Source organism: Astyanax mexicanus, chromosome 22 (assembly GCF_023375975.1).
Source record: "Astyanax mexicanus isolate ESR-SI-001 chromosome 22, AstMex3_surface, whole genome shotgun sequence".
NCBI classification, from domain to species: Eukaryota; Metazoa; Chordata; class Actinopteri; order Characiformes; family Acestrorhamphidae; genus Astyanax; species Astyanax mexicanus.
This window is the reverse complement of record NC_064429.1, coordinates 17,132,050-17,159,945: the sequence shown is the minus strand read 5'-3', so window position 1 is coordinate 17,159,945 and position 27,896 is coordinate 17,132,050. Positions and strand designations below refer to the sequence as shown.

The 27,896-nt window shown below is 38.0% G+C and overlaps 3 protein-coding genes across 7 annotated transcripts in view; 2 read left to right on the top strand and 1 right to left on the bottom strand.

Moving 5' to 3' along the window:
• The window catches only part of fras1 (Fraser extracellular matrix complex subunit 1), a 248,149-nt gene extending 243,907 nt beyond the window's left edge, over positions 1-4,242 (top strand). For both annotated transcript variants that reach the window (XM_022664877.2, XM_022664876.2), the window contains one exon: positions 223-4,242. In XM_022664877.2, coding sequence (XP_022520598.2) covers positions 223-804 — 582 coding nt within the window. In that variant the 3' untranslated portion in view covers positions 805-4,242. The remainder of the gene's footprint in view (positions 1-222) is intronic.
• Positions 1-27,896, bottom strand: part of LOC125786735 (cyclin-dependent kinase 5 activator 1-like) — an 832,135-nt gene that overhangs the window by 310,884 nt on the left and 493,355 nt on the right. The window lies entirely within an intron of this gene.
• The window catches only part of bmp2k (BMP2 inducible kinase), a 66,709-nt gene continuing 57,587 nt past the window's right edge, over positions 18,775-27,896 (top strand). For all 4 annotated transcript variants that reach the window (XM_022664848.2, XM_022664847.2, XM_022664846.2 and 1 more), the window contains exon 1: positions 18,775-19,996. In XM_022664848.2, coding sequence (XP_022520569.2) covers positions 19,846-19,996 — 151 coding nt within the window. In that variant the 5' untranslated portion in view covers positions 18,775-19,845. The remainder of the gene's footprint in view (positions 19,997-27,896) is intronic.

Here is a 27,896-nt window from a genome sequence, read left to right as displayed (position 1 = left end):
TATGCCACTCCTGGTGCAACAATTCAACCAGTTCAGCTTGGTTTGTTTGCTTGTGATCATCAATCTTCATCTTGATTATATTCCAGATGTTTTTAATTTGGGAAAATGAAAGAAACTCATAATTTTTAAGTGGTGTCTTATTTTTTTCCAGAGCTGTATAATCTATATAGAATGCTGGATTGGTGTGATCTGAGTGTAATCTCTTGTAAACTCTTCCAACAGGTGGAGGCGGGGCATCAGTGGTATCTCCAAGTGATATACATCATTGGGCCAGAGTCCACCACCAACCCCAGGATCCAGCGCTCACTGACCTATCAGCTGAAGCGAGGCCGTCGCGACCTGGTGGACCGGTCGGGCCGCCTGACTCTGGACGAGTCGCTCATCTACGACAACGAGGGCGACCAGGTGAAGAACGGCACCAACATGAAAACCCTGAAGCTGGAGGTGGAGGCCTCGGCCACCTTCAAGCCGCAGATGGGGGGCTCCGTCGGAGGCGGCGTGGCCGCCTTCATCCTGCTGCTGCTGATCCTCCTGACCTTCTGCCTGCTGTTCAGAAAGTGCAGGAGGAATGCCGGGAAGAAGAGACCACCCCCCAAGGCAGCGGAGGACTACCCGCTAAACACCAAGGTGGAGGTGTGCCTGGAGCGCCTGGAAAAGAACCTCAACAGCAAGAACTGCACTGTGAGGAACATCAACCTCCTCAACAAGAGCACTGAGGCCTGCAAGGTCAACGGCGTCAAGGTCAAGCAGGTCAACCTGGAGGTCAAGCTCCACAACAATCTGAACGACGGCACTGAGGTCTGATCCGGCCACATGTCCAAAAGAAGAAAAAAAAAACAAAGAAAAAAAAGATACAAAAATCCCCAAAAACATGAGTATTTAATACGGAATTGAACAGAAAAGCATATTTTCTATAGCTGTTTGTAATAATGCAATGAGATATTGTTAATGTATTTTTATATATGGCCATGAGTGATAAAAGGGAAAAGTCTGTTTGCCAGCTATGCAGTGTAAAGAATTTCACAACTGAGCTACCTCAGGAAGTTACAAGAATCTTGTTTGCGTTTATAGCATCAGATATCATCAGATGGAAAACAATACATCTTTATTTTTTTTAGTTGTTTTATGCCAGTATGCCGGTATGCCTTCGTCACTATACTCATCATGTTACAGCAACCAGTGGTAGCTCAGCCACTTTTATCACTTTGTTGCATTGATTTCGCTGCATACTTTGTGATTTACTGATCCTAATGAAACCACTATGAAAGTATTAAGCACAGGTTTTTAGTGCCAACACTGTTCGGACAACGAGAATGATGTACATATAATACCTTTATAAAGTGCAATTAACATGATGACATAAGTCGGTGTCCTTCGTCATCCATTTCTGGTTCTTTGCCTTGATGTAATTTCTTGTTGCTTGATCACCATTGTGCCACGCTGATCTTCGTCAAGTGCGATTTTCTGAGTCTCGATACAAATACAAAAAAAAACATTGCATAGTTTTTGGGGTTTTTTTTTTTTATATAATTTCATTTCTGATTTTTCCACATTTTTTCCCAATTTGGCTATCCAATTGTCCCACGTCTTTGTGCGTCCCCATCACCCTAGGAAAATGCAGACGAGCACACGCCTCCTCCGACATGTGTGAAGTCAGTCACCCCTTTTTTGAGCTGCTGCTGATGAATCATTGCCTAAGCAGCATCACAGCACACTCGGAGGAAGGCGCAGCGACTAGGTTCCGATACATCGGTTCACAGACGCCTCGTGCTGCCTGGCGCCACCTTTAAGAGTGTGATGGGGAGAGAGCGCCATCTACCCATCCAGCTTGATGGCAAAGCTGCATGAGCAGGGGTTCGAACCTGCGACCTCCTGCTCATAGTGGCAGAGCTTTAGATCGCTGGACCACTCGGCGCCAAAACACTGCATAGTTTAAAACGGTTTAAAAATCACGATACATGACTGTATTATTTTTACAGCTGCTCTGGTAACTACTGTTTTTTTTTTACTGCCTGAATGATGAATGATTTTATTGACTACTGTAATAAATACAGAGCTGACTTTTTTTTTTACACTATAACACTATAAGGAAAAAGAGGTACTGTACAGATTAAGTCAAAAAGGCACAAAAAAAGAAAAAAAAGTCCTTAGGGATACTGAGGAATGCCTGATGTAACAGAGGCTGATATATTATTTATCCATACCTTCAAAACCACATGAAATACAACTAAAATTACATTAGCCTTATTTTTATCCTTATGTTTAGAGCTAAGGCTTATGTTCAGAGCTATATTCAGACTTCTAGACTCCACAGCTTCCTCTCCTCTGCAGGCTGCGTTTTAAGTTACGTAAACGTAAATTGGCTTCTAGTTTGTCAGCGTTATTTTTTTTTCTGTTCCACCTTAAATGGTGCAACAGCTGCTGGCAACTGAGCACTTTATGGTATTTAGGTTTATAATATCAGAATCTGCTGATATATACAGCTCTGGAAAAAAAATAAATAAGAGACCAGTTTCTCTGATTTTGCGAAGTGTTTGAGTAAAATGAACATTGTTGTTTTATTCTATGAACTACAGACAACATTTCTCCCAAATTCCAAATAAAAATATTGTCATTTAGAGCATTTATTTGCAGAAAATAAGAAATGGCTAAAATAACAAAAGATACAGAGCTTTTAGACCATAAATAATGCAAAGAAAACATTTATATATTCATAAAGTTTTAAGAATTCAGAAATCAATATTTGGTGGAATAACCCTGTTTTTTAATCACAGTGTTCATGCGTGTTGGCATGTTCTCCTCCACTAGTCTTACATGCTGCTTTTGGATAGCTTTATGCCTGCATTCCTGGTGCAAAAATAAAATAAGCAGTTCAGTTTGGTTTGATGTCTTGTGATCATCCACCTTCCTCTTGATTATATTCCAGAGGTTTTCAATTTGGTCAAATCAAAGAAACTCATCATTTTTAAGTGGTCTCTTTTTTCCAGAGTTTTATCTTAAATGAGGCCCAGAAAATCCAAATTCAAAGTGCATTTCTAAGGCTACGTTCACATTACAAGACTTAATAATCAGTTAAGATTTTTTGCACAGATCGAATTTGGCTAAATTAATGGTTGGGAGAGAGGGTCGACCTGCTAGTGAGGAAGCTCTATGGCCTCGATATGGAGATCTGCGCAAGCGCAGTAGCCAGAACAACAACTTTTAAGGTTTTATCTCAAAACTGTATGAGTTCTTTTTGAAAATATATTTTCAATTGTAAGTATTTGATCTCCTGCTATTGGTAAAGATGAGATCCTGCTCTTGTTTGACCAGAAATAGCTGCCTGTAAACCCTCTGCTATCTGTCACCAACCGCACAAAATGCATTTGTACAGGCAAACAGATGAATAAAATCTAATCTGATGTTTACATTCATGTTGTGTGTTCAAAAAATCGAATACGTACCGTATCTAGGACTAGGAAAATATTAGATCTGTTCACACAGCAATGGAAAAATCTGATTTGTCTCGCATTATAGCAAAGATTTAATGTGAATATAGTCTAATTATGTCTCTAAATGGGTTGTAACATTACAAATCAGTTACAATAAGCCTGGAGTCAGAAAGTCTTTAACAAAACAACCAAAGCTACTAAAAAATACCATTGAGGGAAGATTTAAACAGTGAAAAGTACAGTATCTTGTTTTTCTGAAAGTGCTGGATAAAGGTTATATGCTGCGTTATCATTATTTTATACCATGTGTCTCTACTGTAATGATGTACCCGTATTTTGGATTTGTAATTGCTGTACTGTGTACTTAAAAGCTCCATCAGTGTCCAATGACATTTCAATGCTGACATGAGATTATCATCATATTATCTTGCATTATTATAATGTTACTCTCATATTACGTACCACGTTTGGCACATCCCCCCCCCCCCCCAGTGTTGCGTTATTAAAGGACTCTGTTACATATAATGAGGTGCTCGTTTTAGCGAGACTTCCCGGGTTAATACTAAAGTCCCGGATCTCCATAGCACAGCGCATTAAGCGCAAATAATTTTTTAATTATTTGATTACATTTGCTTACTTTGTCTGTACCTTATTTCATTGTATGTACAATTTTGCAGAATGCAGTGCCTATCAAAGTTTGAGAGAGAAGATATTTTTGGTGCTATTATTTGTGGGGAAAAAATGACAATGCTCTCGACACAATGCCTGTACTATGTGCCTTTTTAGTAATAAAAAAATGACCTCGTAAAAAGATCGTCTCCAGTCTAATTTATGTTGAATACATTTTTTGTGATAAATTGTAATCTGTTGTGGATGGGTCTTCCAGCAAGACAATGACCCAAAACATACAGCCAAAGCAACAAAAGGGTGGCTCAAGAATAAGCTAGTTGAGATTCTGGAGTGGCCTAGCAATTGTCTGGACCTTAACCCCAATAAATCTGTTAAGGGAGCAGCCAAGCTTTCTGTCTGATTCCTGCCAGACCTGTAGAATCAAGAAATCATTTAAATAGAACCTGTCTGACAACATGAAGCAGCTAAAATATTTCAAAAAGCAACACATTATGCCCCAATCTAAAGAAATTTAAAAACAGATGAGAAAACAAAGTCAGTGATTGATCTATCAGTCTGGAAAAGGTTTTCGGACTCCAACAGTGAGAGCTGTTATTCACAAAACATGAAACACTGGTGAATCAAGGGGTGACCAATCTACCAAAATGACTCAAAAAGGGCATGGACAACTCATCTATGAGGTCAAAAAAGAACCCAGAACAACATTTAAAGAACTGCAAGTCTCACTTGCTTCAGTTAAGATCAGTGTTAATGATCCAATAATAAGAAAGAGAATGGTTGAAAATGATCTTCATGGGAGATCACTGCTGACCTAAAAAAACACAAAAGGTCCATCTCACAATTATCAAAAAACATGTTGATGATTTCCATTAGTTTGGGTAAATATTATTTGGACATTTTTGAAAGGTGTGTTTCCCGTTACATTTGCTATAATGGTAACCGAAATTTCAGAAAAAGAACATCATACTCTAGTGTGTCTGAATTAAAACAATTTTGTAAAGAAGAGTCGAACGAAATTCCTCCACAGAGATGTGAACGACTCATTGCCAGTTTTCAGTAAAGCTTGATTCAAGGCTAGATTGGTTTGGATAGTGTTTTTTCTTTTCTTTTAATAAAACAACGATCATTTAAAAATGTTTTTTTTTCTATTTACTCAGGTTGTTTTTGTCTGATATTAAAGTTTGTTTGATAATCAGAAAAATATCAGTATATATAAATATATATATAACATTTATATATATATATATATATATATATATATATATATATATATATATATATATATATATATCAAAGTTTCAGGAGTTTTTGGAATCTGGTGGAATAACCCTGGTTTTCATGCGTGTTGGCATGTTTTCCTCCACCAGTCTTACACACTGCTTTTGGATAACTTTATGCCATTCCTGGTACAAAAATAAAATAAAAATCAGTTCAGCTTGGTTTGATGGCTTGTGATCATCCATCTTCCTCTTGATTATATTCCAGAAGTTTTCAATTTGGTAAAATCAAAGAAACTCCCCATTTTTAGGTGCTCTCAATTTTTTCCAGAGCTGCATTTAAAATAAGGCCCGGAAAATCCAAATCCAAAATGCATTTCTGACGCTACATTTACATTAAAAGACACAGATTGAATTTGGCTAAATTATTGGTTGGGAGAGAGGGTCGACCAGCTAGTGGGGAAGCTCTATGGCCACAATATAGAGATCAGCGCAAGTGCAGTAGCCAGAACAACAATTTTTGAGGTTTTATCTCAAAATTGTATCAGTTATTTTTGAAAATATGCTTTCAGTTGTAAGTATTTGGTCTCCTCCTCCTCCTATACTTTATACGTTCCTATATTTTAATACTTTTTCGTGCAACTATACATACATATATATATCTAATATTTCGACACGCCTTTTTATACAAGGGTTTCACTATTGTTAGTGAGTCAGGGAATCCTCTCAGTGTATCGATGGCCTGAGTGTTTCCATTCGGTCTCAGTACTGGGTGACTTCATCCCTTGATTCCATGTGTCGTGGGTGAGCTCTGGGGACTGGAGATGATTTGTGGAGGTAAGGGCAAACTTCCACCCAGTAACTCCTGCAGTCCTGTATGGTAAAACTGGGTCATTTCACCATGTTATACTGGGCTAGTCTTCTGATTCTACTTTATATACACTGCTCTGTTCCACAGATTGAACCCTCTACCATCCATATTTCTTCATCAGTCCTCTATAAACACTGCTTTTCTCCAGTTATTTCACATTTCTGGCGTCTGCACACGCTCAGATGGAAATGTTCTGAATGGAGGAAGAGGAATAAAGTGGGTTTGTAAGGATACAGTGCCGTTCTGTTCTGTTCTCGCCTTATTGTTCGTCTTTTCTCAAGAGGCTTTTTACTCAACCCACACCTCCTTCCTACCCGGCCTGTGGATTCCACTAATCCTCTCTCTCTCTCCTTCCTTTCTTCTCTCTCTTTTTTCTTACAGAGCTGATGTCATATTTCTCCTGTTTTCAGTGAACCATTGTGATGCAAGAGTTTAGAACTAAAGTAGTAAAACAGTTTTTTGAACATTTGATTTATTGGTTTCCTTTGATTTGACGTCTATCTTTCTGTAAAATGCCAAATGAAGCTAACAGCTCAAAATATGCTAATCAAAAAGATGCAACTGACCTGTGTGTTTTGGGGAAGCTGGAGAATACCTGAAGAAAATGCACTTAAATTCCCAACAAACAGTAACCAGAAAGGAGATCGAATCCACAACTCTAATTCATCTTATACAGGACTGTGAAAAAGCATTTTCCCCCTTACAGATTTCTTTTGTTTTGCTTTAGTTACATTTTTCAGATTATCAAACACATTTAAATGTCAGACAAAGAGTAAATATAAAAAGCAGTTTTCAATTATGATTTAATTTATTAAGGGAAAAAGTAATACAAACCAAAATAGCCCTGAAAAAGTTATTTACCTACTCACCTCAGTTAAGTTCACGTTAATGATTTAATATTATACCACAGTTAGTTCCGACCAACCAATGTGATTGGCTGAGAGGCGTTTTATAAGTGGCGTTATCAGCTGGTAATGCACTGTAACTGAAGCGCTCCATGTATCACTCCGCCACATACAGGTAGCCTATCAACGATGCAGCTCTTACAAACCAAATACAAACCAAATGCTATGTCATTATACACCACTGGGAGCCACTGAATCCCAGTGGTGACAGAATGAATGTTTTGGAGCAGCCTAGTTAAAATTCTGATTGAGATATTGTGACATGATCTTAAACAGACATTTATGTTAGAAAATTCTCCAATGTGCCTGAATTAAAACAATTCTGTAAAGTAGAGTGGAACAAAATTCCTCCTCAGAGATGTAAAAGACTCATGTCCAGTTATCGGTAAAGCTTAATTATTGCTGCCAATGAGGGTCAACCAGTAATTAAATCCAAAGGTTCACATGCTTTTCCCACCCTGCACTGTGAATGTTAACTTGTTGTGATCAATAAAACTATGCAAACATTGAATGTTGTGTGGTATTAGTTGAAGCAGACTGTATGTCTATTGTTGTGACTTAAATGAAGATCAGAACACATTTAATGACCAATTTTTGCAGAAATCCAAGTAACTCCAAAGGGTTCACATACTTTTTCTTGCAACTGTAAAAGTCTGGAAATAACAGCTATAATATTTATCATACATCGTCTCATTCAACTTTTTAATTTCAAATCCAAATGTTTTCAGTTTAAGTTTCAGCAGAAATAAAGGGATTGGCTTTACTGTTCCAATACTTTTAGATGAAACTGTAAATTCAGTACTTGAGTGTTATGGATGAGACTCAGCACCCAGAGTCGGAGGAGTCAGTCTGTATTGAGGTAGAAGGTTGCCTGCAGGCACAGCACATCCTCATTAAGCCCAGTGCAATCACTGCACACTTCCATTCAGCGCTCTTCTCTTCCCGTCGACCTATATCTGCAGCTATTATCAGACAGCTCTCATCACGTCTGCAGGAGCGCTCACTGCCTAACCTACATCACGCTCCAATGCAATATGTACACAAAAACAACCCCTGCAGTCTGTCTTCATGTGTAGTGAATATTTTAAAGAGTCAACATGATGAAAAACAGAATATTCCTTTATTTTTCTGACATGAGTTTGGTGTAGTGTGTAAAGGCTGCTATAGTTTCACAACTGTTCACTCACAAGCTCACACAATCCATATACAGACACTAAATACTGTAAAAGAGGTATTTTACAATGATCTATAGCTCTGGAAAAAAAATCTGAGACCACTTTTTCTAAATCAGTTTCTCTGATTTTGATATTTTTAGGTATGTTTGAGTAAAATGAACATTGCTGTTTTATTCTATAAACTACAAACAACATTTCTCCCAAATCCCAAATACAAATATTGTCATTTAGAGTATTTATTTGCAGAAAATGAGAAATGGCTGAAATAACCTCAAATAATGCAAAGAAAACAAGTTCATATTCATAAAGTTTTAAGAGTTAAGAAATCAATATTTGGTGGAATAACCCTGGTCTTAATCACAGTTTTCATGCATCTTGGCATGTTCTCCTCCACCAGTTTTACACACTGCTTTTGGATAACTTTATGTCACTCCTGGTGCAAAAATTCAAGCGATTCAGCTTGGTTTGATGGCTTGTGATCATCCATCCTCCTCTTGATTATATTCCAGAGATTTTCAATTTGGTAAAATCAAAAAAACTCATCACATTTAAGAGGTCTTATTTTTTCCAGAGCTGTATCTTATAAAGAGACATTAATACAAAAACAGTCTACCTATGGGATATCAGTGAAAAAGAGAAAAAGAAGACCTTCTCAGGATTCCAAACATACCAGCTTATCTGTGAAGCACAGTGGAGGTAGTATCATGGCTTGAGCTTGAATGGCGTCTTCTGGCAAAGTCTATATCAAAACTTCATTGGTGATTTAATCCATATACTGACACAAAATATTGTAAATAATATATATAAAACAGCCTATTCTGGAAATTTGCATAGAAAACATAATTTGTGACAGAGCAGCCAATCATAACAGAGTTCATTAGCATCGATCTATTGTATAAATAATATTAATTATAATAAACTTTATTTATATAGCACCTTTCACACAAACAAGCAGCTCAAAGTGCTTTACATAGGGAGAAAGAGAGTACGAAATAGCACACAAGCAAGCAAGACATAAAATTCAATTAAAATGAACACTAATAAAATATAATACTCAAAAACAAATGAATGGAAATTATGATTGAATAAAAATACAATCAAAACCAGACAGATAAAAATAAGATCTAATTAAAAGCTAAAAAAAAAAAATTAAATAAGATAATAATAATAGGGTAATGATAAAATCAGAACCAAATAGTAAAATGTATAATAAATAAATAATAAGAAAAATAATTGAAAGCTAGAAAATTAAGAATAAAGTCTAATTAAAAGCTAATGTAAAAAGATGTTTTTAGGTTTTTTTTTTTAAATAGTAACAGAGGTTGCTATTTAACAGGTGTGCTGTTAATCTTCACATAAGGCATTACCACCCTTAGTAGACAGCTTAGTGAGTGGTAATCATCAGAACCACCTCAGGAAATGAAGAGCAAGAGTTCCCTCTGTAGCACAGGATAAGTTCATCAGAGTTACCAGCCTCAGAAACTGCAAGTTAACAAACAGCTCCCCATATAAGAGACACCTACATGCTTCACAGAGTTTTTTAAGTTACTACATGATTCCTTATGTGTTCCTCCATATACTGGATCACTTCACCATTCATTTATATTGTAGGAAAAATTGTTTTTAAATAGCTTTTAATCTGTACTGTACATCCCAAGACTGGGATACAATAAATCACAATACAATACATTAAAGGTAAAGTGTGCAATGTGTGCCCCTTAAAGTCCTAAACTCTAAATAAAATGTCCTCGGTCTTACAGCTGTCACCAGCTCTACATAATGGCTTTGTGTTTGCTGTTGTTAAAACTGTTAAAGGACACGTGGTCCACAATCTGTTCTTAAATGAGATCTGAACTGGTCCCAAACCCCAATCTGTGTTCTCTTTCTTAGATGATCAAATTGCTGTCCTGAAGCCAAAAACAAAGGTCTTAGAGATGCCAATTCATTCATACACACACCAGAAATCCTGTAGATATTTAAAAGATTTGGACAAAGCCCTACACTAAATCCTAGCTAGCTCCACGGTTCATTACCCCGAGACCCAAACAAAGACTTGAAGTTCAGCTGCCAAAGCAAAAATCCTATAGATCTTTAGGGAGATTTGAGATACACTCAAAAAGCCTGCTTTAAGAAGGGTCTCTAACTGCCAACCCACTAACCCATCTATACATCACATACAAGTACAGCCAAGAAAAAGGAAACAGACGAAAAAATAGCACAATCCTTATCAGATCCAAAACTGAACATGGATTGGTTGCTAAAGATGATCCAACGAAGTCAACAGTGACTGGCTGATAGATGGCTTAGATGCCTAGTAAATATCAGAATGAACATCCTGCTCTTCCTCTTAATCCGATGATGAACCCCCCCTTTCAAAGTCTGTCAACTGAACAAAATATCTTTGGGCTCTATCGTACACCCTGTGCAAGGCTTGTCTCGGTTCTCTGTTCTATCTTACACCCTGCCAACAGTCTATTTTTATGCCTTGCACCCGCTGAAATAGCTTCTGAGTTTTGCTGCCCAATTCTATCTTAGCCATGCAGGTGTACACCCCCGTTCGTTACACACACAAATAAATGCAAATCAACAATAAACAGAATAAAGATAAAGTAACATTTCTTTCCCATCAAATGACATGCTGGCATATCTTCACAGCCTGAAAATGCAGGTCAGTATCGACTGCAGAGATTTGTTAAAAGTGCCATGCTGTTAAGATACCAAAGTGCCAAAGTCAGAGCATACCTGGCTCTTAAAGGGAATTACGCCCAAAACACACCCACAGAGAATTAGTACATGCCTTTTGCACTTTTCAAGCCATGCAAGGCATGCTTTTTTCACCCTCACGATACCAAATACACACGGACACGCCCTTAATTCAGCTGCATGATGCAATAGATCGCTTAAATTGGGCCTTTTGAATGTATAGGCATATTTAACCATCCACAATTTCTTAAGGGACAGTACTTAAATAAACCTCTGGTCTCTAAAAAAGCCTTTTTGTAGTGCAGTGTGTGTGTGTGTGTGCGGGGGGGAGTTGGGGGGTTTGGGGGTGGATGTGGTGTTGGACAATACCCAGGGCCCAGGGCAACAACAAAGATGACATTCGTTTATTCGGATCGCGGTCAAATTATGTTTTCAGTTACTCCTCTTACGGGTAATAGTGCAGTTGTTTTGGTCTGCATTAGATTGTGATTGCTGTTTTCATACCTTTACAAAAAAAAAAAAAAAAAAACAGCATCTGATTGGGACTAAAAAGTGAGTGCGAAAACAAGTAAAAATCTGTCAGTGCTACAGAATATAGAAATAATTGCCACAAAAATGTGACAGTGTATCATATAGAACAGGTATCTATCTGTTGGTGCTGGGTGTTTTCAATCTTTGGAGAACCAGCGCTAGGCAACAATCCCACAGCATCATGGTCACATGAGGTGTCTCAGTCCTCCCAGCTGAAGTCTCATTAGTAGACTGCTGTACACACTCTCCATGTTTCCTCATTCAGTTTTGTTCAAAACATTGTGATAAATACTGAATCCTGAACCTACACTATGATATTTAAGGCCAACCCACATAAAAATAAAAGCACTTGTACTTTAGACAACTTTTTACTTCTACTCCTTCCATTGTCACACAATTATCTGAACTTTCTACTCCTTACATTTTGAAAATAGCCTCGTTACTCCTATTTCATTTCAGCTTGAAAAAAAACCTGTCCAGATAAATCTCGCCATTCAAAAACAGATATTGTGTTTGGATAGGAAGTATAAACATATATCATTCCAACACTCTATTGGTTTATACCATCCATCACACTTGCACACATCACACCTTCACACTCCAGCAAGAACATATCAGACTTAGTCTGTAGTCTATTATGAAGGTGATCGAGCAGCGACTCAAGAGAATTTTCAGTGGGCATATATAAAGCCGAAACAAGGAGACTAGTGCATCCCAAAAGTGCATCCCAAATGTATCCACATTAAGATTTTAATATAACATTATAGTTATTATGACTTTTAGAAAAGTGTGTTTTGGGGTGAGGGTAGTGCACTATAGGCTCATGTGGCACAGCCTAATGCTGTCCTTACACTACAAGACTTTGAAAAGACTCTGAAAAGACTTTTAATACACTAAAGTCTGACACTCTCCATCATCTAAAGACAAGTCACAGACTAAGGTTTTACAAAGAATGGGGATCTTGCAGGGTCACTATTTGCAAGACTGCAACTAGATTATTTCTGAGATTATTTCCTATCATGCTTCTGTTGGAGTTTACATGCAATACTATTTTCGTGAGCCAAGTCTCAAGACTTATGATAATATTAACCATGGTTGATTTTATCTGAATGCCAGGACTCGGAAAATACTGACTAAACCTTTCCGACCTAACTATCTTACACTGAACAAAAACGCTGACACGACCACAACTCGACTCTAGCAAGACTCTCATGATTTTATCCCGATGGGAATTTGTCTGCGACAGTAAAATCGCTTAAAAAATCCTTAGGTGTAAGGTCGGCATAAGTTTAGTCCTTAATGGCATTTTTTCCCCTTACATTACTTTTACTTTTATACTAAAAGTAGTTTTGAAACGAGTACTTTTACACTTTAATTAATTAAAGAGTAATAATATTGAGTTAATACTTCAACTTATACAGAAGTATTTTAAACCCTAGTATCTATACATGGGAATAGTTTTGACAACTTTGAGGGTCCTTTAGATTGGAAGAGCCTTTTATGACATAGTGGCAAAGAAGTGATTTAAGCGAACAGTACCTCACAAAAACATGGGCACAAACGTAAAATACTATTTTTTTAATCTCTAGAATATTCATAGATAATACAGGTTTCATTCACTTTCACAGATTATGTATTTTTCTGACGGTAAACAATGCAGAATGCGTTATTTTAGACAACAATTGGACTTGCTCACAGCGGTGGTGAATGGAACCTGCAGAGGTATAAAAAGTTTAACATCTCTAAAGTCTACCTCACAAACCTGTAATATTGTATTTAATTTATCACCCTTATAACATCCAAACTACATAAAACCTCTAGACCCAGGAGACACACTACTGTAGATTCACTGGTGGTTTTAAATTGGAAATAAAGTAGTTATACTTTCGTTTCAACCAGTGTTTAATCAATAAGCACCACTGTAAAAAAAAAAAAAAAAAAAAAGACTCTAAAGAGAGTTTGGGCTGTAAATGTATTATCTACAGTAAACTGTCCACATCACCAGTACTGCTGGGAACATTAATGAAACACTTTAGGTGTATAAATAGACTAAATATACTTACTGGTTGTTGTTCTTGGAGGAATTCCTGAGAAATGGCGGCCATATTAACTCCTGTTCTTGTAGTGGCTCTGTATCCTTGGAGCTCCGGATGTACTGCAAGATGGGGAAGGGGTCTCCTTATTGGAACGCCTGTGGAAAAGAAATGAGTTCGAACAAAAGTGTATTAATACTAGTATTATTTAGTGACTTCTAAACTAAATCTGTGCGTAAATGTGGTTTATATAATGTGGACATTAATGTATGTATATGTATTCGTGTGTGTATAGCTTTAAGATACCCCTACCAGTAGGTATGGTATGGCCCAATTAGAAACGGGACGCTACAGGTGTAAAAGTGCTGGTAGGGGCTTCTGTGGGGAGGTTTAAGGAGGGAAGCCATTTTGAGCCAGTCATGCAGCTGGAGTTTTAACTATCTGTTCTGCTGTGACACAGGATAAATTTTATGTAGGATACTGCTGGTTAAATGGGCTAGAATTTGCTAGTTTAGAGTCCTGACCCATTACATTTCCTCTTTGTACAGTTTATATTTTTCTATTTTTGCCAATTTCGGTCATTTAATAAAATCACTTTGTTTTTTTTACAACTGTGCATTTCATATCAAACACTCTTATGTATCTGTTAACATCTCAAAATATAAGACAATATCCAATAGTATCAGTGGAATTCCTTTTTAAAGCATCTTACTTTAATAAGTGTTCCCCACCAGCAGAGGATGCTGCTTCATCAGATTCAGTAAACAATGGAGTCTGAGCAGGATCCTCCTAAGAGGAGCTGTGATGGAGATTTCTTAGGAAGATCACGTGATCCTCTCTCCTGTATTATGTAATCCTGAGCCAGATTGGGTGACCTGATTGTGCAGAGATGTTAAATGAGGGCTGAACTGCTGCCCCTGTGTGAGGAGGGCTCGTGGGTGTATTTTTGGGTGGGGTAGTACTGGAGTTGGTAGGTCAGATGGGTTATTTTAATTACTGGACCCTACATAAACCAGCATAATCAGAGCCATCAGATGCTTAATATGTAGTATTTAAATATACTATATATGTGTAACTGCAGTAGGTAATCACACCATTCAGCTAAACCAAATCAACTAAATTCCAACTTTGAATTGTTTGGCTTATTGATGACACATGGGCTTATAAACAGCTTTTGTATAAGTGCTATACACTCTAAGAAATATAAGTACAGATTTGTACTTAAAAGAGTACAAAGCTTGTCGCTGGGGCTGTACCTTATATTGAGGCACAAAAAAGTACCTTTCAGTGAAAGTCCTTTTTTGTACCCATGGTTTTTGTGGCAGTAAAGATCATAAAGATTATAAACATTATCATCAACTAAATATGGCTCAAAAACTTGATGATACAAAATTGTCTGGCTTTCAAATAAAAAAATGTGCAATTTAAATATATATTGTTCATTAGTACAGTGATGCAGAATACTGAATGTACCCTTTGGCTGGTTAAATGGTACAAATTTGTACTTATTGCTGTTAGAAATGACTTTGTACTTCAGAGGGAACAAATCTGACCCTGTAAAGACCAATATTGTACCTTTGAGGGTACAATTATGAAGAGTGTACCTTCGAGTACAAAAAAGTACTCATGTCGTACCTCTGTTTTTTAGAGTGTAGTATTCATAAAGTAAGTGTCTAGAGCAAACTAAAATTGCTCAAACTCTCCCATTAGTAAAACAATATTAATTGTTTTTTGATACAATCATAGAACTAATTGCCTTAGTTGTCAGCACATTTGCCCTTTAGCACTGAGGTCTTGGGTTCAAGTCCCTATCTGGGTGGAATCTACATTTTCTCCTTCTTTTCTGTCTGTGTGGGTCTTCTCCGGTTTCCTCCCACAGTTCAAAAACACAGAGATCCAGACAAATTGGATAGTCTAAACTGTCTTGGTGTTTGTGTGTGTGACTGTATGCCCAGAAATTTATTATTCTGGGTGAGCTCCTAAGTGTCTGATTCAGTCCTCCAGGTGGACGGTTGTTTCCGTTTAAGAGTACGCTGAGTGCGATAGGCTGCTGATTCTCACCAGTGTGTGTGTGTGTGTGTGTGTGGATGAGTACTGAGTGGACAACATGATTGTAAAGCACCATTGGTTGTCTAGAAAGGCACTATTTAAGTGTAATTTTATTAATTCATGATGAACCAATCTAATTTACTTGAGTCTAGTTTTTGTAAAATCGTTTTTGACATTTTTGACTATACGAATGAATATACTGAAATATATTTGCATTCTACAATTCATCTAAATGTTTTTAATGTTTTTTATGCACGTTTTTGTACTTAAAAAAGAAGCAAAACACATAGTAACACCTTAGCATCCAAGAACTATACCACAGCAACAACATTTTAGAGGACTGCCTGCTTTATCACTCCCACTGCACCTCTGAAAGGGCTTGTTAATGAGTTAATTAGATGAATCAGGTGTGTTGGTAGAAGGGTAGGTCATGTATTTTTTTTTCAGGTAGGGGGCGCCAGGATCAGGACTGAAGAACCTTAGACTTCACCTTGTCCGTGTGTGGGTTATTGCTGTGTGTGATGAAAATTCTGGTACAGAACATAAAAAAGGATCCAACTCCAGGATTTTGGTCCAGGTTGTTGTAAGAAAACCCTGGAGTGAATCTTTATTTCTGGGCCTGAATTCGCCACCCCTGGCCATTACGATCAGACTCCACCAAAGCCCGGGTACAACTGTCAGACAGCTGCGAGGAACACGTTTGAATCGGCTCTTTTATAACGAGTCAATTAAACCGATTCCTAAATCCGATTCAGTAGGAATGCTCTTGTGTGTTACCATACTATGGTGCCAGAAAAATCGTTTTAATAAGTGCTGACTGTACTAAATATGAAACAAAAATTGAGTAAGATTAAGTTTCTAAGTTTCTATTTATAGGTATATGTTCCCAAATTTCAAATACAAATAGTGTAATATAGAGCATTTACTGGCAGAAAATGAGAAATGATGCAGAGCTTTCAGATCTCAAATAATGCAAAGAAAACAAGTTCATATTCATTCAGAAACAACAACAATACTAAAGTTTTATCTAAAAAAGAGTTCTGAATCAATAATTGGTAGAATAACCCACATTTTTTAATACAGCTTTCATGTGTCTCTGCATACTCTCCACTAGTCTTCCACACTGCTTTTGAGTGACCTTATGCCACTCCTGGCTCAAAAGCAGTTCAGATTTGTTTGATGTCAGATTGTCAGATTTGATTTTCATCCTCTTGATTATATTTTATAGGTTTTCAATGGGGATCAGGTCTGGAGATTGGGCTGGCCATGACACTGTCTTAATCTGGTGGTCCTTCATTGACACCTAGCTGTGTGGAATTAAGTATTGTCTCTTGATGTCATCCTGCGGTTGCTGACTGACATTCAGTTGACGGTCAATCTCCAGCCTGAACCCCATTGAAAAACCTATAATCATGTAGGATGTAAGTTGGTCACAAGCCATCAAACAAAGCTGAACTGCTTGAATTTTTGTACCAGGAGTGGTCACCCAAAAGTAGTGTGAAAAACTTGTGGAGAGCATGCCAAGAGGCATGAAAGCTGTGTTAAAAATCAGTGTACTTCCACCAAATAATGATTTCTGAATATTTTGAAACATTAGCATTGTTGTTTATAAATAATTATGAACTTGTTTTCTTTGCATTATTTAAGGTTTACAAGCACTGTACCTTTTTCATTATTTGGACCATTTCCCATTTTCTACAAATGCTCTAAATTACATTTGTATTGTAACTTATAATGGAAATTAAGTAAAACAGTACAATTGGTGTATAAGGCCCATTCTGAAGATTATCAGTGCAGCACTCTTTATTATGGGACAATGCAGTTTGGCAGAAATCACAATCACATTCAGTGCAGGAGGCCACACATTCATATCCTGCAGGTCAGTGCACCGTTTTTTTATCTTCCATGTGAGACAGTAATCTAATAACATCTAATATCAGTGGAACACAAATGGTAAGAAGACAAAGTGGGGTTGCTTGGTAAACACCATTGTATGTAGACACAAGCATAAAATTTACTTAGCCAAGTCATTCATATGTGAGATAAGATAAGACTTTATTAATCCACTAAAGCAAAATGAGTGTTCCAACAAAGTGCATGCACCTAACAACCATGTGCTGAATATAAAAAATAAAACAGTGAATGTGTATGTATGTTCATTGTCACTGTCACAAAAAAAGAATATCTCTATTGCTCCTGAGGTGCTGGATGTATGCTATAGGTATAGAAATCAGGTGAACAATTCAGGTTTTGACTATCAATAATACTATTGCTAATAATAGTTCTCCAAATCATCACTGAACATCAACAAATTTTGAATTTCATTTTGAAATCAAGGTACCAGAGTCTGGAGGAAGAGTGGAGAGACCACGAGCTGCTTGAGGTCTAATTTGAAGTTTCCACAATCAGTGATGGTTTGGCGAGTCATGTCATCTGCTGGTGTTGGTCCACTGTGTTCTATCAAGTCCAAAATCAATGTACTGTTTTCCTAGAAATCTTTCAGCACTTCATGCCTTTTCATCACTCATTTATGTTTAGTAAAATCAAGAAAGACCATATTTTATTTTTTATAAAAAAATATTTATGTTAAGTTAATTTTTTTATTTTTATAAAAAAAAAAAATATTTTTTTAGGAAATAGTTCAACTTAATAGAGATAAATTGTTGCTGTTAAAAATGCATTTTCCAATAAACGGAGTATTGGCAAAACTGGTTATAATGTTTATGTTAAGGCGGCGGGAGGTGGTGTCTGCAGCTGCTGAAAGTAACTAATAAAGTAACTTGTAAAGTAACTTAGTTACTTTTAAAATCAAGTAATCCATAAAGTAACTAAGTTACTTTTTAAAGGAGTAATTAGTAATCAGTAATCGGATTACTTTTTCAAAGTAACTATACCATCACTGGAAATAGCTTACTGAAGTAACTTTGATAAACTCAATAATATTCTATTATTATTTTTATTATTTTAGATGCACTAGTAAAGCATGAGTGTTTTTAAGGAACAGAAATCTGTAGATCTGATATTATTAATAGTAAATTGGATTGCTAGTATGATTAAATTGTTGATTAAAAAGACTGAAATTGTTTGCTATACTGTACTGCATATTACTGGATGTAATCACTGAACACGGAAACGACTCCTTGAGTGAACGGTTTGATTCATTGGAATTTACAGTTTGGTAGAGTCGGTTCGTTAGAATGAATCGAACTTGCCTTCACTATCAGGCGGGCGGGCGCGCGCGCTGGGTAACAACAGAAACCTCCCACTTCTCTCCGCGGCGGAGAGTCACGGGAGCTGGAAGTTTTTTGGCCGAAGCTGGAGGGAGGGGAGCGGTGCGGGGGAGCGCGGTCTGACCGAATAAGTCGAGTTTACTGCTGAAGCCTGGCTGCAGGCCTGGACTGGCTGACTGACTGAGAGTGGGTAACGTAGCTAGGTTAGCTACGCTAGCTGAGCTAACGGCGAGAGGAGGCATCTGGAGCGGGGAGGAGGGTTAGCCAGCGCGCTAGCTGTCTGAGGCTAACTGTGGAAGGGGAAGTGAGCGGCGGGGGAGGTGTGTGTCTGTGTGTGTGTTATCTTCCTCCACTCAAAACAGAGAGAGAGAGAGAGAGAGAGAGAGAGAGAGAAAGAGAGAGGGAGGACCAAGAGGACTGAGAGTTGACTGGCTTGAGCTTAGTTAGCTAACTAACACACCCACTTTAAGTCATTTTCCTAGTTTCACCGTTGTGTTTGGTGAAAATTAGCTAGTTAGCTTAGCCGAACTAGCTACCACGGCCGCCTGACTCGAGGCCAACTGCTTTTGACTGAGCGGGTGACCGTTAAAGGTGGAGCGGAGCGGGGCTCGCGCTGTTAGCCTGCTAGCTAGCTAGTTAAGCTAGGTTAGCTAACTATATCTAACTAACGAATCTCAGTCTCGTTAGTTGTTAACTGGCAGACAGCCTGCTAGCATTGGTAGCCAGCTAACTACCTAACAGTTAACGTACAGTTAAACTACAGTTAACTACATTAGCTAGCGAATTTTAACTAGTTAGCTTGCTTGCTAGTCACACATCCACCCCGTCACTCAGCTCTAGCCCGGGGAAGTGGTCTGAAAGAGGGCAGGCGTGGCTGGGTTTTCCGCTCTGGAGGAAACCCGAGGGACCGCCGCGATGGCTCCGAAGTGACCGCGGGCTGGAGCAGCGATGCGGGGCGAGCTGGAGGAGATGAGCAGCTAGAAGTTTGAGGGTCGTGTTTGTGTGATTTGGACTCTTCTGTACTGCTCCCCTCATTTCGGGGAAGGCAGAATCGTAGCTAGGGGGTAAGGATGAAGAAGTTTTCTCGAATGCCAAAGTCTGAAAGCGGGGGGCTCGGAGGCTCCTCGGGCTCCGGGTCCGGAACCGGGGGCAGCAACTTTATCGGGAGGGTGTTCGCCATCGGGAGATACCAGGTCACCGTGGACGAGCTGATCGCTGAAGGTATGGAAATGATTACTGTGAATAAAGTGTTATTTATTTCTTTGTTAGGTAAGCGTTAACACTTTACAATGAGGGTAACTTATGTTGAATTAACAGTACTTAACTACAACAGAATGTCTACAAATGAATTATAAAATATTATAAACATTTTGTAATCTTAAACAGTGTCTTTAATTAGTGTCAATTAATAATTAGTTGACAATTTAACAATGTTTATTATTGTCGTTAGTTAGTGTGATCCTTATTAAAGTAAAGTGTTGGCTAGATACCCTTTTCTTGTAGGAGTGGGCGATATGGCCCAAAAATATCATCACAATAATTCAGGGTATTTCTGCCATAATGATATAATTGGTGTAATGAAAAAAGCACAATGTTTAAAAAATAAATGGTGGTCCAGCTGAATTCGGTTCATGTAGCTTGCCATCAGCTGCCAGAGCCCTAAAAGAGCACAATTGGCCTTGCTTTCTCTGGGTGGGTAGATGGCGATCATCACTCCTAGGTTGATGACAGTCAGCACAAGGCGTCTGTGAGCTGATGTATCGGAATCCAAGTCACTGCGCTTTTGTTCAAGTGCGCTTTGATGCTACTCTGTAATACTTCATCAGCAGCAGCTCAAAAAGAGGCGTTGGCTGACTTCACATATATCAGAGGAGGCATGTGCTGGTCTTCACCCTCCTGGTGTTCGGGCATCAATCATAAAAGGGTGGGTCTTTATGAGTGGGTTGGGTAATTGGCATTGTAAATTGGGGAGAAAATGGGATAAAAAAAATTAGGAAAAACGACTGCCACAAAAGAAATATTAAAGCTTTATTTATTCATTTAGTAGAAACCAAAAAAATATTTGTAAACATATGTGTGTTATGAGTAAGAAGTAAATTACTAAGAACCTTATTTTGTAGTGTTGTAAAAATCAGTAACAAAAATCTACCACAAAAATAGTGCAGCATATTTACTGCATGCATATATAATGCAAACAACAAACAATTCAATGTAAATAGTAGAACTAATATAATTTTAAGAAGCTTTTAAGAACACCATGATATGGATATTTCTTTGTGTGAAAAAAAGTTATACGATATTATTGTCTACAGTACGGCACACTCCTATATTATAGTGTAGCAAAACTTTGGTAGCTATGAGCATCATGTCTGAGAGCATGTTGTTCAAACAGTCTTTTTCTGTTTCTTGTCTGTACTTGTAGGTTGACATGTTTTAATTTGCCTCACATGAAAATATCAGATGCGCTTAAGACAATGTCTATTTTAAAACTAGATATTGTGCGACCTTGGTGTCTAATGTCTCTAATCTAGTTTTTTCAGTGAGTACTTTATAATTATATTCATTGCAGTATGAAAAATATCCTGAAAGATAAGGAAGTGCTAGATCCTGTATGAAAATTACTTCATAGAATATGTGTGAACTATCAATTCCTAAAGTACAAATACAGGAACTGACACTGTCTTATCTGTCAGAAAAGTTGAGATACTGTAGCTGACATGATGCTGAAGAACTCACAAACAGTTCCATATTAAGAGCAGCCTGTACACCACCTAGTCCAGGCCACCAAAAATGTAGGTCTTTGTAGGAAAGCATGCTGAAGGCCTGTCACTGACCTTGGCCTTGGCCATAACAGTATGTGTCCATCCTGTTGTTTCAGTCCTCGGCACGTCAGCTGTAGAGAGAGCAAGGGGTTCACACAAGCAAGCACAGTCATCACAGGCCTCCCAAGGATACCCCGTTTCCGCAAAGCTTTAGATGAAGCCAGATGTACACCACCCTAGAGATTACTCAGTTGTCATTCAATGTTTGCTTAAAAGGGCCAGTTTTCTACAATATTTGCATTTTGTTTTGAGGCAGTTTATATTCTTTCTTTATCTCTTTAGAAATAAATGGCCTGTTTTGTGTTACTCTTTATATACATAAAATATTTTAATATATTTTCTGAGTGGTGGTCTTCTGATTGTGTTGTAATTTATTTAAAAACAGTCCTGCATGGCAGAAATGTTCTGTAATGTAGTAAAGTCTCTAAGTCCCCCATTGGGAACTACCTTCTTTATGGTTTCAGCTCCAACCAACATCTAACACACCCCTTGTAGTCAACTGAGAAGTTTGGAAGGCAGTAATTAGTTGGATCAGGTGGCTGGATTAGGGTTGTCTGAAATCTTTGGGAAGGTAGCCCTCCAGGAGCAGGATTGGTTTCGAGAATTCTACTGTTTGTGCTTCTTGCTTAAAAAGACATTCTGCCTTTTCGCACTTAATGCAGATCATCTTCCGATCTGTACTTCGGGCTTTTGTGCAATACAAGCTGCAGCTTTTTCCTTTCTGGGAAATATGTCATGATTTGTTCTGCGTCTGTTTCCAGCTAAAGGGTCTCTGTAGCTTGGATGTTGCTGACTGGATGAAATTACGTAATTTTGCTGCCTGTGCAGAAGTTTAACTGCACAAACAACTGTGGCTTTTGGATGGAGCTTGAGGAGTTCCCTTTTCTTATTTTTTGGCCACCTCTCTGCGCTTACTTAGTAAGAAGGAAGTTGGAGACAAACAGTCATTAGGATGTGTTTTACGTGATCATAAGGTGGCAAGACCAGGAAGATTGTTGTGTTGTTTTATTTGTTCGTACACTGTCTTGACAACGTATGCGTCATCTTATGTCACAGCTGCGTTTAGGTACCTGTGAGGGATGCATTTGTGGACAGACTTTATATTCACAGTATCTAAATAAAACCAAGTCAACTTGGTTAATTCAGTGTTCGATACACTACAAAGAAGTGGTTTGTTTGTTAAAGGTAAGCAAATAATTACCTGTAAAGAAGTCAAATAAAGTTAGAGTATGAGCCCATTTTGCAGGGCAGGACAGTTTTTAGTAGCATGTCCTTCTTACAGTGTTTATATGTACATACACCAATCAACCGTGACATTAAAACCACCTGCTTCCCTTTGCCACTAATACAGCTGTGATGTCCTGTCATGAAATAGTCTATACTTTTTCAGCTGATTGGTATACTACACTTGGTTTACTACAAGTGTTTCGGAGGCTGCTAGAACTCATCCAGCTTTCAAATGTTGCACATGAGAAAACGTCCAGCTGTGCCCTGATAGTCCTTCCAAAGTTGTGGTAACCTTTTGCAATTAGTGCTCTTAATTGTGAATGGACACTCTGATAATTTGACTCTGTGGTCCTGCCAAGGCCGCAGTGGAAAAGCACATCTACATTATCTGCATGCCACACTGGAGATGAATGGGTGGATTGTGGGCCTCTTTTGTTGTCTTGTTCTAGCACCCTATAAAAGAATGCTGGTACGATGCAGCACGCAGCCCCGTGATGGAGGTCACTTCCTTTGTGTTTGCTCATTGAGCCCGACCGTTTTTGCTTCTCTTCATGACTGTCGGACCCCTCTGTGTTATTCCGAATGAATTATTTTAACCAATTCATTAGAGACGATGGGAGAGAGGCAGTTGGCAAAGTCTGGGATGACATTTGGATAAGAGGCTGTAGATAAGGGGGGGCTCTGTTTGCCACCGTTTGTCTTCTTTACAGTAGCTCTGACAGAGCACTCTCTGTTTGGGTGAAATGTAATGAAGCAATTAGGAGTTTAGAGTTATTCGAGTTTCACTTTTGAGCTGAAGTAGAGATAAGGACAACCTTTTTTTTTTGTTCTGTTGTGATATAGATGTTTACATGCTCATATACAGCTCTGGAAAAATAGACCACTTTAATTTCTGAATCTGTTTCTCTGATTTTGCTGTTTATAGGTATATGTTTGATTAAAATGAACATTGTTGTTTTATTCTATGAACTACTGACAACATTTCTTCTATATTCCAAATAAAAATATTTTCATTTAGAGCATTTATTTGCAGAAAATGAGATAAGGCTAATATAATAGATAATAAAAAAGAAAAGTTCATATTCATAAAGATTTAAGAGTTCAGAAATCAATATTTGGTTGAATAACCTTGTTTTTTGATCACAGTTCTATGCATCTTGGCATCTTCTCCTCCGCCGGTCTTGCTCACTGCTTTTGGATGACTTTATGCCAGTCCTGGTGCAAAAATTCAAGCAGTTCAGCTTGGTTTGAGGGCTTGTGATCTTCCATATTCCTATTGATTATATTATAGAGCTTTTGAATTGAGTAAAATCAAAGAAACTAGTCATTTTAAGTGGTTATTTTTTTCCAGAGCTGTATAATTTGTATTATGTATTTATATTCTGTATTAGAGTGGCTTACAAATACAGACTCTTAGGAGTATTTAAGGAGTTAGTAAGACATTGTCCTAATATGGTGTTCTATCAGGATACACTGCTAAGCTCAGTCTCGAGTTTAGCAGATTAGTCAGTGTGCAGGCTAAGCATAATCTTACTGTTTTACCATGTGGATTGAATGGGATGTGCACAAGCAAGCATGTTTGTGTATGGTGCTTCTCTCTGTCAAAGTGATAAAGTAGTTGGCCATTTTGGTCAGCGGTGAACTCAGCAGTGGGGAGGATATTGCAGCATTGTTGAGCTGACCTTGAATATGCTCGGAGCAGAGGTGTCTTCCCACTCACTGAGCATGTGCTGGAGGAATGTCAAATCTGACGAGCTCAAAGTCACTCTGACTCCCTTATCTTGCTTCAAACGGGCTGCACCGCTCTGGGGGTTGTGTGGCCCAGTGACGTTGTGAGTGTGTGTATATGTGTGCAGCATATTTTAGAGATTCAGTGGGTCCCACACACTCCAGTTGTTCTCTGCTCCGCTTTAAGGATCAGAGCATCCCTTCCTAGTGTAATATCTTTTTTACTCTCTCTTTATCCCATCTGGGCTTTTGGGTTGTTTTCAGTGTGCTTTTGGGTTTCTTATGCAATAGGGCTTTAACGTAATGTCTGGTACAGAGTCCTGTTTGCACACCTGGCACATTACTCACAGAGACCTGTGTGAGAGAGAGGAATCCCTGCTTTATAGTTAAATGATGTTGCTGGCTGTGACTAAAGACTAATTACTATCTTTATTTCTTCTGTAAGGTATGATCATGCTCATTATAATGGGATGAACTCAGGAAGCTGCATCGGTCAGAGGTTAACTCCATTTCCTAGGATTCCAGTATTGTCTGTGCAGTCAGGATGCAATGTAGCCCAATGTATAAAACATATTGTCAGTAAATTAATAGGCCAGTTGCTTCCTTCCCACTAACATTAATAGATTTGTTTATATGCGCTCTAGATTCATTCCTGGAGGGAAAAGAGCCTCTGAAAGTTTTCATATGTCTGTGGTACCATAGAAATAGCATACAGCTCACTGGTAACCTTAAAAATATTAAGTTGTATATGTTTTTCATTGAGGACTTAATCAGCCATTGACAGTCCAAGTGAATCAATCTGGTGCTTCTATTAAGATTGTGAAGCCAAGCATGACTTCAGTAATGAAAATGTGTACAAGAGATTTTTAACTCTTCTGCTTACTTTTATGCATTATAAAATATTAATAAGACTGTTTACAAAAGGGGGTTATTGGTTTAGTTAATTTAAGGTGCATTTATGTATTTATTTATTTGATTGTTTGTTTGTTTGTTTGTTTTAAAGGACTTTAAAGGAAGTTTTTACAGCTTTCTTTCCAGCTGTGGGGGCATTCCGACACTAGCCCCAAGGGCAGATAAATGTCAGTATTGTTGCTTAGTGTTGTGCATCAGAGCCCTGCTATGTAAATGCCTGCAAAGAGAGCTGATAAACCTCACGTATAAATTAATCTTTCTTTTCTACTTGCATAAATTTTAACAAAAAATATTTAATTAATAATAACAGGTGCCTGTAAACTCTACAAGCCCAAGCCAAGTATTGTAATTTCAATTTGTGACTCAATAAATTATTGTTAAGCTGTGACTGCCGAAATTTGCAGTAGAATACATGTAACTGAGCCACTGCTTGGTACTGCTTGGACAGGATTGGTTTTATGTGAGGAGGTTGGGTAATGTCATTTTAGCACAGGGAATCTGTGATGTTTAAGGACTCGGATATTTTTTAGCAATTAAAAAAAATCATTTGACACCTAGTAACTTTTGTAAATATAAGTAATTTCTATTGCCATGCTAACCTATCTGTAATCATACAAACAAAGCAAACACAATGGCCGTATGATACTTAATATAACTGACGTAACGGTAATTGCATGGGTGAAATTGAGAAAGCTACATTGTCCATAACATGTATGCAGCTTATGGGGTTCAGTACATAATAACTTGCCAATAGCTGACAAAAGCAAGAAGTTAATTTTGTTGTTCCTCTTTAAGAACTAAAGGATTGCCATAGACAACATCTTGATATATGGTACATGCTGTTTGAAGACTAACCAGTTGAATAAACAAGTGGAATGAAGTGCAGCCACACCACCCTTTACAGATTAGATTGGACATCTCTGGTTAATTTCATATCTTACATAAGAAAATGCCTCTATTAGTGGGTTCGTATTTGAGGGAAAATCTCTCCATGACAAAATATATGACCTGGGTTTGTTTCTACAGTTTGTTTAATTTGGGTAAAATCTGATAAAATCTTTACAGACACAGGAGAGCACAGTCTGAGATACTCACTTAGATGCTCTGGTAATAATTATGTTACCCCATCTCCAAGTGTGACCGCATTCCCACCTGAATAGCTCTTCAGTCACAGCAGTTCATATGATTCTGTGATGTTTACATCTCTGTCTGACTAGATTGATGTGACTTGGCAGCTTTGTCACCAGTTCTTGTGAAAAATAGCAACGTAACGCATAAGACAAGTTTTCTGGACCTGACCGTGAGAATGTTCATTGTGCAGTGCCACAAACACACACACACACTGCTTTGAGAAAATGGGTCATTCAAGTCTCTGCTAGTTAAACGGAGGTTGGCATGTTGTGCGCTGTGTCAGCGAGGAAGAGCTCCTTAAGCGATATTGTGTCAAAAACAAAAGTACTCTCAGGTTACCTAATGTAGCATAGCCAATTTAAACTACCAGGTCTAATTCTCTCTAATTTAGTTTGCGATCTACTTAATGAGTTATTTTTTAACCATACAATTAGCTCAACAGTCTTTTTTTCTCTTATGTTTTTCATTTGGAAAACCATATGTTGATGTACACAGATCAGCCATAAATTTACCTCCACCTAATACTTCTCCTGACAGAGGTGCCAGTGTTTTGCCTGACCCAGTGTATAAGCCAATATATTAACATACATTTACATTGACAGGCTAAAAATCATGCCAGGCCCCATGGAAGCTGAGGAGAATTGCACTGAGTGAATTGAATCTTTTTGGGTTCTCCTTCGTAGAATATTGATGTGATTTCTTCCAGAGTCTTTTGTTTCTTGCGTGGACAGTTTGAGCCAGATGTTACGACTCCCAAGCATTACCGCCCACCTGACACTTGCACAATCTGCTGTGGGTGTAATGCCTTCTATGAATTATTTCCAGTAAACATGTGGCACTGTATACTGATTGAGGAATGTTGACTGCCCCCAGAACCTGGAATGTCCCATTGATTTTGCACCCACATAGGCCTCACTCAAACTCTAATAATTAATGCCTCCTTGCAGTGGACATACTGGCAAGTATTCAGTCTCATTCACAAGAAAACACCTCAGTTTGGGCAGTCCCAAGCTGTCCCCTGAGGTTCCACTTCATGATCAATTCACATGCTGCTATGTCAGTCATTTGTATATATATTTGAGGAATATTTTCCTACCTTTTTCTTTCTTTTTCAACTTTATTTTACTAATGTTTCATACAAGTTTGGAGTTGACCTCTAGATTGAAGAATATTGGGGGGCTGGATAAAATATCAAGAGGTAAGATTTACAGCTGTGAGTCAAGACCTTCTTTGCCTTTGGGACACAGACAGATCACCTAACAGACCTCATGTAGGACTTCAAAGATTGTATCGGATCTAGA